The 15,787-nt window shown below is 32.4% G+C and overlaps 1 protein-coding gene across 1 annotated transcript; it reads left to right on the top strand.

The window, feature by feature from the left end:
• Positions 1–94: 94 nt before the first annotated feature.
• LOC125051384 lies at positions 95–15,375 on the top strand. Its single transcript, XM_047651655.1, has 9 exons — positions 95–472; positions 6,392–6,499; positions 6,680–7,548; positions 8,202–8,326; positions 8,857–8,964; positions 9,102–9,268; positions 11,958–12,077; positions 12,730–12,814; positions 13,401–15,375. The coding sequence occupies exons 1-9, from the start codon at positions 413–415 to the stop codon at positions 13,508–13,510; spliced, it is 1,752 nt and encodes a 583-aa protein (XP_047507611.1). The 5' UTR covers positions 95–412; the 3' UTR covers positions 13,511–15,375.
• Positions 15,376–15,787: the final 412 nt, after the last annotated feature.

The following is a 15,787-nucleotide window of genomic DNA, read 5'->3' as shown; positions in this document are numbered from 1 at the left end:
TCTAAATATCTAAAATAGTTTTCGCTGGTCATGCCGGTGTAAACAAACCGCCATGTTGTTTTATGTGACACGACAACTTGAAATGGCACTTATTGAAAAGAGTACTTATCTTCTTGTATTGATAACTATTGCAGTTAATAATTTATTAATTTATTAAAAACTAAAAAAGTTAATTCTTAAAACCTCTATTTGTGGTAATAAAATTTAAAAAAAATGTCTATTGACATCCGATAATCGGTCGGGGTAAAATTAAGCCAATAGAAACTGTTTTTCCGCTATCACGTGGTCTGTTTCGTCCAATAGCAATGGAAGCCATTCTTTGTGTACCTTTTCACATATTAGTAAAGTAAAACATTGTGGTCTATGGAGTGAGTAGTGTAATTTTGTCAAATTCATGACATTAATAACGTAAATGTGTGAAATTCAGGATTATTCTATAGTGCATAAGGATATTTATGTCAGTAAATATTCGGTGAGTAAAAGTTTTAACCTAATACACGTAAACATAATGTAAATAATACATGGCGAGAAAGTAAGTGTGATGTCCCGCTCTTTTTAATGTCATTTGATAAAATTCTCCGCCTTAAACGTTTTTTAATTGAGTTTAACTATTTTATACTTGTTTCACATATTTTAATTCGTTATATTATCATCCTAATTCTTTATTTAGTATCAGTACTATTAATATATGGCGGGAAATCGTGTTGTCTTGTTAGTTACGTAGTAGGTGTTTGACAAGTCTTCCTCTAATGGTGTAAAACCAGAATAGTCTGGTATAATAACTTCTTATAATCTACGACTGTTATAAATATTTGATGATTAAACATACTAAATACTTAATGACGTTCTTATCCCTGTACTTACCATAATCGAAAAAAATAAAATTTGTAACGGACGATTTATCGACATAGTCTATCTCTGTCTTTCGCGTTCATTTATGTTATGTGTAAAAGAGATGTACATACTTTGAGCAGGTATTATTATTTACTACAAAGTTATTTTGGTGTTTTTGTATAAAAACAATCATTTCCGATAGCATCAAACAAAAATAATGTTATCATTTTGATTAAAAGTAAAACCGTTAACAAACTAGTTCCTGTATTTGCGAAATTACATTATTTATATTGATACCATTTCGCCGTCAATGAACTTACTATCACTCCTTGTAGTATTAATCGTTACTATTCATACCATAAGCCGGCAATACACGTTAGGCTAATTGATATTATGATCAACCTTAAAACAATATTGTATTAGGAATGTGTAACATTATTTTATATAAATTTATGATTTACAATGCAAATTCTAAAATTATAACACACGTAAACAATAATTTAAGTGTCATATATTATATAGGTATGTATATTGACATAAAAGTCATTGAACAATTTCAAATATATTTAATAATAATACAAGCTCATTGAAACTGTTGTTTAAAATTCTAGGGTTAGTACATATTTCTTACGTTTCTACAGTTATAACTTCAATCAGTCCACTTTTGTTTATGATCTAGGGACCGTTCCCACGGCCAGTTTCAAACGAGAATTTCAAAACGCTTAACAATGAGTGCACTTTGTCAATGTGTGAGGGGCTAGTAAAATGTGTATACGCAATATCGTTAGTGTAGTTGAGTGCCATAGAGTAATAGATTTAGCTTATACACGTTCTCCGTAGTCTTTTATGCTAGTCAATTCACAGAAAAACGATATACAAACTACAACCGATGAAGATAATACTATAAACCAATATAACTGATATTGGTTTATAAATATTACAGTACATATAAGTGAAATATTACTTAAAAATTTCTGCACGACTAAAACAAATCATAAAGAACTAGGTACATTCTTTATGATTAAGTAATGCATATCCTGAAAATTTTAAGAAACAAAAATCAGATTCCAAAACCCAAAAGGTTTTATAAAACCTAAAACATTACAAAACCTAGGCTATAGCCTATTTATCACATTGATTACAATGTTCCCATCGTTCAGAAAGATTCTGATAGAAAATAAATTCTCCGTATCAAAAAGGATATTGTGTAACTGTTATCGCCGCTCTGTTGGCAGAATGCATTCTTAAAAGGGTCTACTGCAACTTTGTCGTAGTGTGCGTGCCTTTCTATCCTTGCTTGTGTGCGTGATTCACACACCTGTGCGTTTTTAACTCCCCTATTAATATTAGTTCCTTAACTTAATCAAATATCAAAACTTCTTGAGCTAACATTCCCTTTATGTGGAATTTAAAATTTCGTAACGTTATTTATTATTAGTTTACTTTAGAATAGCTTAGAATTTATGTGAATATTTTAGAATTATCGCGCTAAAACTACTGAAGCTTGTGTCCTACTGTTTCTACACATACAAAAGCCACAGCCATCAGTAATATATATATATATATATATATATATTATTATACTATTTCTGAAAATTCGAAAAGACCTGCTTTTAAAATAATTTTTACACAGATTTTTGTCGAGAGATTAAATTTTTAAAAATCCATTGAGAATTACAATGGCCTTCAAGGTTGACTCATACATATAACAGGGTTATTGAACTTTTAACTAATCGCGAAAATTAACGTCGATCCGTGAATAAAATGACATTGAAAAACAACTAAATATGTTTTTATGTATAGTTTGGAAGCGCACAAAGTTTAATAATTCCGGTCTAGACATAACAAGATGTATAAAAGTTGGCAGTATAATATTTCAGTTTCCCTCCTTTCGAGCGGGGTGTGGGGCAAAGGGGACGGTCCCAATCGATACGGGACCCCTTCCATGTAAACCACACTGCGCGCGCACGTGGAAAATTGTATACTTTTCGCGCCAACAACTTTTCAATATAGGAGTTTTTCTGTGGATTTGCTCGCTGCTAAACTCATTATTTTTCTTATATAAACTAATACTAATAATAGTATTATAGTAATTAAATTAATTGCCGGCTCGTGTACTTTTGCCAATAAATTAAATCCTACACATATTTTTAAGAAGCATAAAACTATTAAATTACTGGTTTTTAAATAAATTGTTGCTCTATCGATATTTTTATTAAAACCATAGTTCAAGATGTAAGGCGATTCGTACGTCTACGTTGGGTTCAAGGCGATCTCGCGCGGTCATGATCGAGGACACAGCCCCTCACGGCGCCTCCATGCCCCCTCCACTCGCTGAAAAATATTCAAATAACTTCAGATTTCCTTTAGCGATTCACAGACGAATCATAAAAACGTTTAAATAGCAACACTGTGATTGGATTAGCTGTATATTATACAAATTGTTTTACCACAGAATAATCGTTAGAAAAAGAAATTGCGCGCCAAAATCTATAGTCTATTAATGTGCTGTGTTAATTGGAGCGTAGAGAAAAATTTTCTTATAAAATATTGCTATCTTAAGTTATTCCAGAGTAATCTAGATGAACTCTCGTCAAAGTGAGTTCATGGCCTTTAAGAGGCGGATGCACAGCCGTGAAATACTTCATACATGTGGCAAAATGAAACGTGCTTACATACACGTTCTATAAACGATTTGTTAATATGCAAATTTAAATTCAAATATATGTGTATTAATAGGCGAAATAATCGTCTATTAGCAAATAGTCTGTTATAACATTTTTAGAAATGCTTTCGAAATAGACAAAGAATAATTTATCGTAACAACGGCTAGAGATCGTACAGTGACATCATATTAATTAGTTGAATAAACAATAAAATATTTTAACCCGCCAATATGCCGTATTTTGGGCACGGTATGCCGGCTGCGATGTCGTTAGGGGTCGTTTTACCCTCGTATAGCTGTCTTTTTCTGACACCCCTAAAAGGTTATCTCTTTCCCACTAATGAAAGTATACATATAATTCTTCTGTACGTGGCCCGATTTTGATACAATTTTTTTTAACTCATGATGATAGCAAAAGGCAGATTTACGGTTGTATTAATAACTGAAAACTGGTGATAACGTTTAAGAAACGTAAACAAATTTAAAAACGTAATGTAAGCTTTGATAACATTTACCTACACTCTTATCAGTCAATGCACTCGTTTAGCTTGTATTATTAAATAGAATTATGTAGGAAATATAAAACTTACGATAGACGTTAAAATAATCCTAACTACATATAGTATATTTTTTTAAGTATATTAAGGTAATAAGGAACTTTTTATTGGTAAAACTAATAATAAAAAAAATAATTTCTACATACTAATTTTTATAATTTTTTATTATTATAATAACTGTATATACATAATTTAATCCAACCGACCCAAATTTATTTTTACGCAAACTCGAACAACTCCACTAGTTAATATTGAACATCTTTCCGCCTTATGCTATTACAAACAGGTAACAATAGAACCTTGTACACCTGTCTTAAAATTCGCTTGTACAAATGACTACTTTAAAAACTTTAGACGTTACGAAGACTTTAGTTATTATAAAATTTACAACAATAAACAATTTAATATAGATATTGGTATAATCTTACAACAAGCCCCGTACCGCCCTCGGACAAACAATAGCTGGCGTGGCAGTAGAGCAGGCGAAAAATAATAAACGACTCAAATATAAGTCTTTCCTCTAACTTTGATTTTGTACCCTTTGTAGTAGAGACTCGGGCTTTCGAGTGCACAGGCGCTAATTAAAGATTTAAGTTGGTGCCTTGTAGATAGTACCGATCACCCCAGAGCTGGTGCTTTCCTCGCTCAACGAATAAGTATCGCAATACAGCAAGAAAATGCTGCCAGAATTTTTGGTACACTGCCACAGGAACTGAACTTTTTAAATTTGTTTTAATTTCCTATTTATGAATTGTAATTATTATTATTACTATGTAGGTTAATAATATTGTAAATTCTGTATATTTGGGTGTTGGAAACAGGATATTATAGATATTAGTACGTAGTAGATAGTAGTACGCTATATACAAAATGTTATATATCTCAAAAGTATTATATTAAGTAACAGGTAACGCCGGACACACATTAGTTCTTTGAATTCAAACCGTTGCCATCGAAAGTCGAACACTTAACCTGCCTAATGGAGTACACCAGACACCATCTATTTATAGGCTACAATTAACAAAAAACGGCCCAAATGGCCGAGGCTAGAAGCGCCGAGCTTTTTGTTACCTATCCCGAACAGTTCTTGGAATAACAACACTTTTGTTGACGTAGGTCTTTGTAGACATTTTCGTGCTTTCTATTGAAAATATAACAATATTCTACATATATCTTTACTTAAATAATGATCCAACTTTCTACAATATATTACAGATTATGTAAATCTCTTTAGTCAGTTATAATATTGTAACCTCCTAAAGATAGCTTTAATAACTTATTACTTAGTATTGTCTTTTATTGACATAACCTTTACTAATTTAAAGAAAAAACTTTTAAATCGGATTAAAGTTATATATTATTATAAATTTACAATTATTTAACGTAATTTTAAATGACAATTTTTGTTTAATTTTCCAGGCTGTAAAGCACGCGAAACGTCGGTTAAATTTAAAATTATTTTAAATAGTTGTAAATCTATAATAATACATAACTTTAATCCGGTTAAAAAGTTTTTTCTTTAAACTTATTACTGAACAATAAATAATGTAGTGTATCTTTTACGTTATATACCTTTCTATAATTATTGTATTTTAAATAAAACTTTGAATGAGCGTGAAGGAGATGGCAACAAAAACAACCGAGTGATAGGGCATTGCATACCACAAAAACCGGTTTCCGCTCGTAGTGGAATCCCGGCGCACGGTCTCGTCACGATGGGAACTATTAATATTCAACTAATGAAAAATGGCGCGAAACTACGGAAATCCTTATCGCAATATCTATTGAGATAGCTATTACGTGTTGCACGAATTGGTTAAGTAGGGAATGGCACTGCATCATACCAAAATCATAATATCTAATTCATACCAAAGTACAGATGAAGTTTGGTAGTACATGTAATATTTTTCATTTAAATAAATTTATATATACTAGATTATTATTAAGGAACTGTAAGTGTGAATGTTTTCTGGTAATAAACATTACATAACATTCAATGGCAGTAATACAAGTAGGTATAACGCTTTATGACTGTAGAACTGTAGAACATAGGGCAGACAGATGTTTTACTTATTTAGTTTTCTTGGATCCAGGTTATAGGTATTTGTCAACCTTGTTACTTATCCGACTCCATAATTAGTTTCCCAACTGTTGATTACTGAATTAGTGCGGATATTAAAAGAACTACATTGGAATTGAATTTCATAAAGTCGTGTCTATTAGAATCAGAATTTGCCATTTTCAGCTAATTTAACGGTAGGACGGTTTGTGATATTGTACTAATAATCTTTCGCAGGGCGCATTAATAATTAATTTAAACTAAAATATATTACAGGGGTGCTCCGAAATGGACTTATACATCACCGATTCTCTCCAAGACATGCTGGACATGGACATAAAGAATGAAATAGCTACAGATTTGAGTAGCGCAACTGATTTTTCTGTTAGTATAAAACCATATAAATTTATAGAAAGTTGGTCCCCGTAGAATAATTTAATGTTTTTCCCCCAAAAGTTTAGGAACTAAGTTTCTCAGACAACCTCCCTAACCATAATTACGACCATTAATATCACATCTAGATTGTGAACTAAAGAAGGAATATTAACAAGAATGTTATTTCAGGATTCGTTAGGATTAAATTTCTCGGAAATGCCGCCCTTACTAGACATGGACACAGATAACTCGGTCACGTGGCTCTGCAATACTTCGTCCAGTTTTGTACAGAATCTAGATTTATATGGCTCCGAAGCGGACGCCGTGATGGTCAATCCAAACTCAGTGATGCCATCCACCTTCGCAGAAACCCCCGTAAAGAGTATGGTGAAGGAGGAAGCGTCGAACCTACTATTAACATCAGTTGTGAATAACGACTTAAATACACGCACGTCACCCAGCCCAAACGAAGAAAAAAGCCACCTAACATTCTCCCCAAACACAATTAAAGTAAAGCAAGAGCCCGAAGACACATCAAAGAAGCCCGACGATGCCCCGCAGATGGTTATCTACGTACGAAAACAAGACAAGAACGTCGTAAAGGACTTATTAAAAGACTTAGATACCAGCAATGTCAAACTGAGCACGTCATTATCCCCCCTCACACGAATAAAAACAAATCAGCCAGAAATAATCAAAGTCAGCAAGAACTGTCCGATAATCAATACTAGCGCAAAAATTTCCCAACAGATCGGTACTAAAACGATAATATCGGGGAACATACATATATTGGACACGCAACAATCTAGGACAATTATAGCGAATAATAAGAGCCAGGCGGCGATTTTAATTGAAAATTCATTGAGCAATAGGCAAATAATTAAAACCTCCGTGGGAGGCTCCTATATGGATAGTCAAGCGAAATATGTAAATACTAGTAAAAATACCATGAGCGAGTTTCCTAAGCCGGCGTATTCCTACTCTTGCTTAATAGCCATGGCGCTGAAGAACTCCAGGACTGGCAGCTTACCGGTTTCTGAGATTTATAATTTTATGTGGTAAGTAAATTTTTTATAATTTTAATCTCATATATATAGAATAAGTGATACTTGTATCTTATATTCCATAATAAACATATTTTATTTTCCATTTTCCCATACTTTTTTTCTTTTTTTCTTCCCACTAGGTCATTCCAAGTAAAGGTCTTTTGAATATCTGTCAAATATAGTCTGGTTTAATAATAATATATACGTATGCTTAATTTTACAAATGTTGTTAGTATTTACTTATACCAAAATTTTAGTCGTCTGTGGATGTGAACCCCTCTGGGGTCAAACGGCCATTTCGGACCCTTTCCAGGTGTTCCGTTTTTGTCAATAGTTTTTTTTAAATGTAATAGTAGGCAAACGGGCAGGAGGCTCACCTGATGTTAAGTGCCCATGCCAAGCCCATGGACACTCACACTGCCAGAAGGCTCGCAAGTGCGTTGCCGGCCTTTCAAGAATTGGTACGCTCTTTTCTTGAAGGACCCTAAGTCGAATTGGTTCGGAAATACTTCTGTGGGCAGCTGGTTCCACATAGTGATGGTGCGCGGCAAAAACTGCCTTAGAATAGTCTGCCAGTCTTTTCCTGCTATTTCTATTAAGTCATCAGCCGGCCGTGTTTTTGGTACCCTGATACCTCGATTTAAAAAACTTTATTTTACTTTCAGTCAACATTTCCCATACTTCAAAACGGCGCCAAACGGTTGGAAGAATTCCGTGAGACATAACCTAAGTTTGAATAAATGTTTCGAGAAAATCGAAAAGCCTTCGAGTAACGGAAGTCAACGTAAAGGTAAACCATTTCTTTTCTGTGTATATAAAACCTAAATGTATAATTGCACTCTGAAATATTGTTAGTATACGTTAGTCTTAAGTGCCTTCTAAGGGGGTTGTTAAGCTATTCGAAATTTATTAAATTATTTTGAATTTGAATTTCAGTTTTTCATTATATGTTTTGAAAATTTACTGTTTCGTTAACAATTTCCTTGAAATTTCTTACTAAAACCTATAACTTAAGTTTCTTAAGTGAACAATTCAATTTTTTAATGTTGAATTTTAGAAATGTTAAGTTGATAGAGTATGATATCGCAATAACAAGGCAATGTATATAAAAAAATTGCACTGTTAATTATATATTCGTATCTTTCTGTCAAATTATGTGTACACTGATGAAAGGAGACTTAACGATGTTTTCCTTCACACCGTTCGGGCGAATGTTAAATGCGCACATAGAAAGAAAGTCCATTGGTGAACAGCCGGGGATCGAAGCTACGGCCAACCTACTGTCGTCGGTTAAGATATTAATAAAAAAGTATTTTTTAGGTTGCTTATGGGCCATGAATCCATCAAAAGTTGGCAAAATGGACGAAGAAGTACAGAAGTGGTCTCGGAAGGATCCTCAGGCTATTAAGAAGGCTATGGTTTATCCCGGTAAGTGCCTCTAAACTCCAGTTAATCCAGGTTTACTCCAGAAAAATGGAATAATTTTGCAATATTAAAAAAATTTACTGTCGAGGGAGATGTCGTTTAGACTTCATGTTGTAAATGTGGAATATTAACATTTCCAGAAAGCTTAGAAGCCCTAGAACGAGGTGAGATGAAGTACTCCGGCTTCGGGAGTGACACGGAGGCGGAAGACGACGCTGACGTGGATGTCGACCCGCTTCTTGACCCTGACCTCGAGATTGATCCTGAGGTCAAAGAGGAGGTGGACGACGATACTCTTGTGGAACAGGTAAATATATTACTGAGACCTCTATGAAAAAATGTACATACAAAGTTCATTATTACGTAAGCAGATTTACTGCAATTTATCCCCCTCCTTCCTCTTGTCAGCAAAAGTAAGCAAAGCTCTCAAAAATAATAGTACATAACCATATTAATTTTTTGTAGGAAACCTGGAAAATGCATTTCGTTTTTAAGCATAGACAATGTGTAGGTAATATTTGTAAAAAACAAATAATTACTGTTGACGTAATAAGAAAATCAAATTTATCATAAATATGAATGAAAAACCAAATTTACTATAACAAATAGTCACTTAGTAGTATCAATAGGTAGTATTTGAAATTAAAGTCCATTATGTTCCCGAATCGAACCTAGCACCTCTCATTTGCGCGCCAAGAAAATTCAAGTTGAATAATATATAAACGCTTTCTCGAATAATAAATTATTCGTGCGGTATCAAGGTCAATACAAGCTGTGGTTTTTGTTTGAATAAATGATCTAGATTCAAATTTGGCGCCAAAATGCGTAGATGAATGATTTGTCTAATAATAGATAATCTTTAGGGTTAACTCCGAATTTAATTAATATTGCTCATACAAATGGTTAACCAGCTGCCCACTGAAATATTTCCGAATGAATTCTACTTAGGGTCCTTCAAGAAAAGAGCGTGACAATTCTTAAAATGTCGGCAACGCACTCGCGAGACCTCTGGCATTAAGAGAACCCATGGGCGGCAGTATCACTTAACATCAGATGAGCCTCCTGCCCGTTTGCCCCCTATTCTATAAAAAAAGTGCGTGCGTACAAAGTACACATGTCAGGAGTGAAACTTCTTTGTAAATTAATTATTGAGTAATTAAGCTGCCCAAGTCCCATAATTTAATTATGCCAGTCTTTCTATATTAATGAATGATACTAAGGCTAGTTAAAAACCAGAACTCAAGTTATAGTATATAGAAATACCACCATAAATATGGTAAAAATTACCAAATAATATAACAAATTCATTATTATCATAATTGCTAACTTAGGTATGTCAACATTTTGTAAAATAGCCAACAGGGTCTTAGCAAAAAAGGTCTTAGTTCTCTGCCCTTATAAAAATACACAACCCAAAAAAAAAAATGTAATTTAGTTCCTTAATAAAATAAAAATGATATTGATATATATTAAAAACACCATCGGTGTTCAAGTCTAAATAATTGCACCACAATATCGCACATCTTTGTTGAGAAAAAAAAACGCTGCACATCTTCGTGACGTTCCGTAAAAATTTTACCCTATTGCATCTAAAGAAGTTTCACTTCAAAAAGACAGATTATAACTTTCTAAAATTAAAAACAAAAACAAGTTACGCGTAGAACGTAATGCATACGCAGTTTATAAAACTAAAAAAACAACTTGCAAATGCCACCATTGTGTATAATCAATCCGAAGAATAACATTCGTATCGACATTTGAGAATTTTAAAAGGGATACATAATGTATTTATGCTAAGTTTATTTCCAAGACCAGTGCAAACGTAATTTTTTTTTCCGGGATCAAACCCGACACATGTATACACTTAAACTTCGCTGTATACAACAGCTTATCAATTGTGTAAATACGTTTGGGAATAAAAAAACGATGCGTCATACGTTTTGAATTACGCCTCATTTCTTAGTATTGAAACGATAAACAAACGTGTCCAAAGTCATGAGAAAATTATATATCAAAGGCTAAATTAAGACGATGTTTATTCGTTATTTTTTTACGTTAAATTTAGACTAAATTTTAGTACTAGTTAATCTATAAATTAGAGATAAAAAATGTAAAATTTATTAAATATTCGTGATTTTTTTTAAAACATTTAATATGTAAAATGTATAAAATAATAGGGAGGCAAATACGCCTACGGGACGCCAAGAAAAGGCAGTCATCGCAGCCCATAGACACTCAGTTTTAATAGGTGCGTTGCCGGCCTTACAAAAGTGACAAAAGGTCACTTACGAATAAGCTGTTTAGGAAAACAAGTCCAAAAAGTCAACGAATTTTTTACGAGTATTATTTTTGCGTGATTTTTTCTTATTTTTTTACGAATTCGATATGTTTAATTAATGTTTTCAGAAGCAAACATATAACTCGTGTCAGCACTTACACCTGGAACTAACAATAGGTGTGCTGATAAATTTAAAAAAAACATTTTTAAGTGCCTAACTCATATCTATTCCGCTGTTTTGCTAGTAATTTTAATTTTTGTTTAAAATTTTTGATTAAATCTAAGTTTACCATAATTATCATATACTATTTAAGAATAGATAGCTTATACCGTAGATATAGCATTAGGTATGTGGTGAACTTTAATAAATAAATAAAAGTCTTCATGTCAGTTCTTATACTGTTAGAAATAGTCTTTTAGTAGTACTAGTTTAATGCGTTGTTCTATGTGTGTGTATTGTTTTGTATGTAAATGTAAATAATTGCCGCTTTGGAGTAATTTGTAATGGTAACTTATTTGGTTTCGAACTGATTGCAGATTTTTAATAACAACCTGTGCCCCATTTTCCTATTATTATATAATATAGCCTTCATATGGAAAACACAAAAAAAAATCCAATTCGGACCAGTATTTCTTGATATTCAAGTTTTCGTGAGATAGTTTATGCTAATTCAAGGCATTTGGTCGGTGAGATGTTAACAAAATGTAATATTTTCAGGAGGTATCGGAAGAAGAGTTGGAAGTAGAAGAAGTGGTGGAGGGCACGGGGATGATCGGAGGCACTTGCAGACTACTCGCCGCTGCCCCGCACTACTCCGACGATTATGACCAGATCGAGGTAAATACTTAGTTTAGTAGCTTCGTCTCCTGAAACTTGTTTATTTGCTCGATACACGACTGTGTTGGCCTAGTGGCGTCAGCGTGCGATTCTCATCCCTGAGGTCGTAGGTTCGATCCCCAGCTGTATACCAATAGAGTTTTTCTATATGCGCATTTAACATTCGCTCGAACGGTGAAGGAAAACCTTACCCAAAAAGTAGACGGCATGTGTCAGGCACAAGAGTAGTGCCGATTAGATTGACAAATGATAATGAAATAGAAACAGGAATGTGAGGCCCAGACTTGAAAAGGTTGTAGTGCTACTTATTTATTTTTATTTAGTATATCAAAGTATACACGACAGTTCAGAGACAAATTACAAAAAGAGACCATAAAATTAAAATATATTTTTGTCACTAAAACATATTAATCGTTGTCGTAATAATAGCAATTTTACACTTAAAAACATGGAGATTGTCGCAAATAATAAATTATTTACAAATATATATATATAAACAAATTACTATAATAAGACAATATTATTAACGTTTTTAGTGTATGTGTGTCTGTATGTAAAAGCTTTCATGAAAATGACTAAAATGAGCAAAACAATAATAAGATTAGATTTAATGTTGAATATTTTAGTTTTTAATTTTTTTTCTTTGTTACAGATATTAGATCGATCATATGAAGAAATCGAGTTGGACGTGACGAAACCCGTGAAATTGGATTTGTCTTTTGAGGAGGATTATTCGAGTAAGTATTTTTGAGAATTTGTATAAAAATTACTTAAAAATGTTCCCAAAGTTTATCGGTAAAAATATACGTATATATGTACATTTTAAAATATACAAAGAGCCATATAATAATATATATTTATTTAAGTTATTCGCAACTGTAGCCTTCAGGGTCATTAACTTCAACGCAGGTATTGACCTTCAACTCTATTTTAGTAAATCGTGAATCAAATTTACCTAAACGACTGTCTGCGCAATGCCCTGTACTTTCAAGGTCCTATCTATTTATCATTCATAGCAAAATATTAGATTTATATATAATAAACTGTAGTTTGAAAGATTGCAATGCTCTCAAAATTATTCAAATTTAATTAATTGCAAAAAAATAAGTAACAGATAATAACTTAGTTTATGAACAATGTAATTTATAAAAAAAAAAATATTTTTTTTAAATTGGAACATGATTTCGCTGCAAGCTCTGTAAGCAAACTTCAATACGTCAGTTTATTAATAATTATAATTACAAAAAGCAAAATTGTTTTAAAAATTAGGGATAGCAATTAGTAAAGATTATTTATTTAATAATTTTTTTTTTCTTTTTTCAGTCCAACCAGCAAAAAAGGCAAAAAACAGTTTCATCTACAAGCCAATGGGTTCCCAATCCCACACGAACAGACGAAAAACTCCACTCGTCAACAGAGTGGCTTTAGTTTAATTGAATTGTGATCAAGAAGTCTCCATAGTTTTAAGTTTCGTATTTTTTCTTTAAGTCAAGTGATTTTGTTTAAGTGAAAGTGACATATCGCGCATAGGTAAGAATAAAGATGGATATTTTACTGTATTCACTAATTATTAACTATTTCCGACTACCCTCATATGTGCCAGAAATGTTGATGCAAAAAATATTAAAACTAATATTAAAATCTCATACTGATCCAAGATTAATTTAATGGCAAGTAAACAGGAATTTTTTACGTATGTATTATTGTACATACAGATTATAAACATTGTTTCAACAGAGCACATTTCTATGTCTATCTGATTCAAGATCCGATCACATTCAGGTGATCACCCGTTTACCTACTAATTCAAAAGTATTTTTTCACTGCAAATCAAACTCAGGACTTTAGAACACATTGTTGCTTAACTCTAGTAAATCATATGAATGGGGTATATTTTTGCAGTTGAATATCAATCTTTATTAAGACTGATTTAGTTTTGAAGTATTGGCGATTGTAGTTGATAAGTAGAACACTGATGAGTACAAAAATATGAATTTTTGAATTTTGCTACTCTGTTCGTTTTTTTACGATAGTAGTTTTAGCTTAGTATTGTCAAGTATCGTAGAAAGATCTACAGCGGGTATTTTACTAAAGATCCCACCGCTTGTACATATTATTCGTAATTGCTTTTATTTGTTGACACTGGCAGATTTGCTAGCCATTTCTGAATCCAATATTGCCAGTTGATGTCTAGTGTCCGAGGGCTTCTATAGAAATGTACCCTAATTTCTTAATAGTTTTGCTCTCGGACAAAGGCATATTGTATGCCTGTTTAAAACAAACAAATTGTATAAGTGTTTGAGGTACAATATATTGTGTGACATCCTTAGAAAATTCTTCTCTAGTTAGAAAAAGTCAATATTACCAACAAACTTCATGACCTCTCTGAAGTTAGCAACACTGTGAGCGTTTGTGATTTGCACATTTTTCAGCAACTTCACAGGGGTTTTAAAGTTTGTTAAATTCATTTTGCATTTATTTTCACACAACTTTGAATGTATTCAAGGAATTTAAGTTCATTGAATGCATTTGAATATTAGAAAACCTCCATGTTTTACTTTGTATGCTTAATGTTGAAGAAATGTGTTCATTATTGGGTTCAGTTATGATTAGTGTAAGATTTTGTAATACATTTCCGTTCCTATATTGCTCTAATAGTACCTAGAGTTCTATAGGAACCAATAGCATTTACTAGCCTAAGGATTAAATTTAGTGTATGGATGTAAATGGTAAGAATAAAGTGAAAGTGTAAAGCAATAAACTACATTTATATGGAGCCCGTGTATGTACGGGGATTCTTATGTATTGAATGAAGAGATAAGGATTATGACACCTTAGAATGTGTATTGACATACAAATGTATGGTGCCTGTGCGCTAGTCTTATTGACAAGGTTTTTGAAATGTCTCAAATTATGTATACTGGCTTAAGGAAAACAAAGCCCTTAGTTCTAAAAAAATGTTTGTAACCATTGTTTCAAATCAGTTAAAACAATCTCTATTTTCCCTAATTTGTGGATTGAGAGATAATTGTGAATTACTGTTAATGACCCAATACTTAATGGCAAACAGCTAAAGGTTGTATTATTTGGTAATGTAATTGTATTTTTACAAGCAAAATCGAAATAAAAGTGTACTATAGGTTATAACTAGAATATCTCACTGCCAGTATTTCAACAATTATGTATAAAAGCGCTATAACTAAGGATAATAATAGTTTAGTTTTGTAGTTGCAAGTAGAATAAAACGATAAGTTGAACGATTTTTAATAATTCTTTTTTAATAAAATAAATAAATTTATAAAGCATTTTTACTACCAACCCCCTAATTTAGTTATTGTGTACAGTGGTTTCTTCTCACAAAGCTATTTTATACAGAGTAAATTACGGAGAGCTCAATAAACAACAGGGAACTCAAACTGGAATAGTTAGGTTAATTCTAAAAAGCTGTAACCTTCCCCAATATAAAGGAAAGTGTATATATTTAAAAAAAACGTAATAGCATTAATTAAGGTCTCACATATACATAGTATATACAGGGTGGCAAAAAAGTCGTGAATCAAACGCAAATAGGAGATAGATGAGGTTCGAAAATACATGTCTAACGCAAGAACTCATCAGTACCAATCTAGTGGATATTATGAAAAATATACAGGTGTAGATATTTTCGAATTTTAATAAGAATTAGTAAAGAAAGTCAATTTTCTTATAAA

The sequence above is a fragment of the Pieris napi genome, chromosome 7 (assembly GCF_905475465.1).
Source record: "Pieris napi chromosome 7, ilPieNapi1.2, whole genome shotgun sequence".
Lineage (NCBI taxonomy): Eukaryota > Metazoa > Arthropoda > Insecta > Lepidoptera > Pieridae > Pieris > Pieris napi.
The sequence above is the reverse complement of the archived record's forward strand: the minus strand, read 5'-3'. Positions and strand labels throughout refer to the sequence as shown.

Excerpts from the sequence above, each read along its gene's own strand:
- LOC125051384 (XM_047651655.1), top strand. The coding sequence starts at position 413 with ATGTGTGAAATTCAGGATTATTCTATAGTGCATAAGGATATTTATGTC. Across the intron at positions 9,269-11,957 it reads ACGATACTCTTGTGGAACAG|GAGGTATCGGAAGAAGAGTT; the intron begins GTAAATATATTA and ends TAATATTTTCAG. Across the intron at positions 12,815-13,400 it reads TTTTGAGGAGGATTATTCGA|TCCAACCAGCAAAAAAGGCA; the intron begins GTAAGTATTTTT and ends TTCTTTTTTCAG.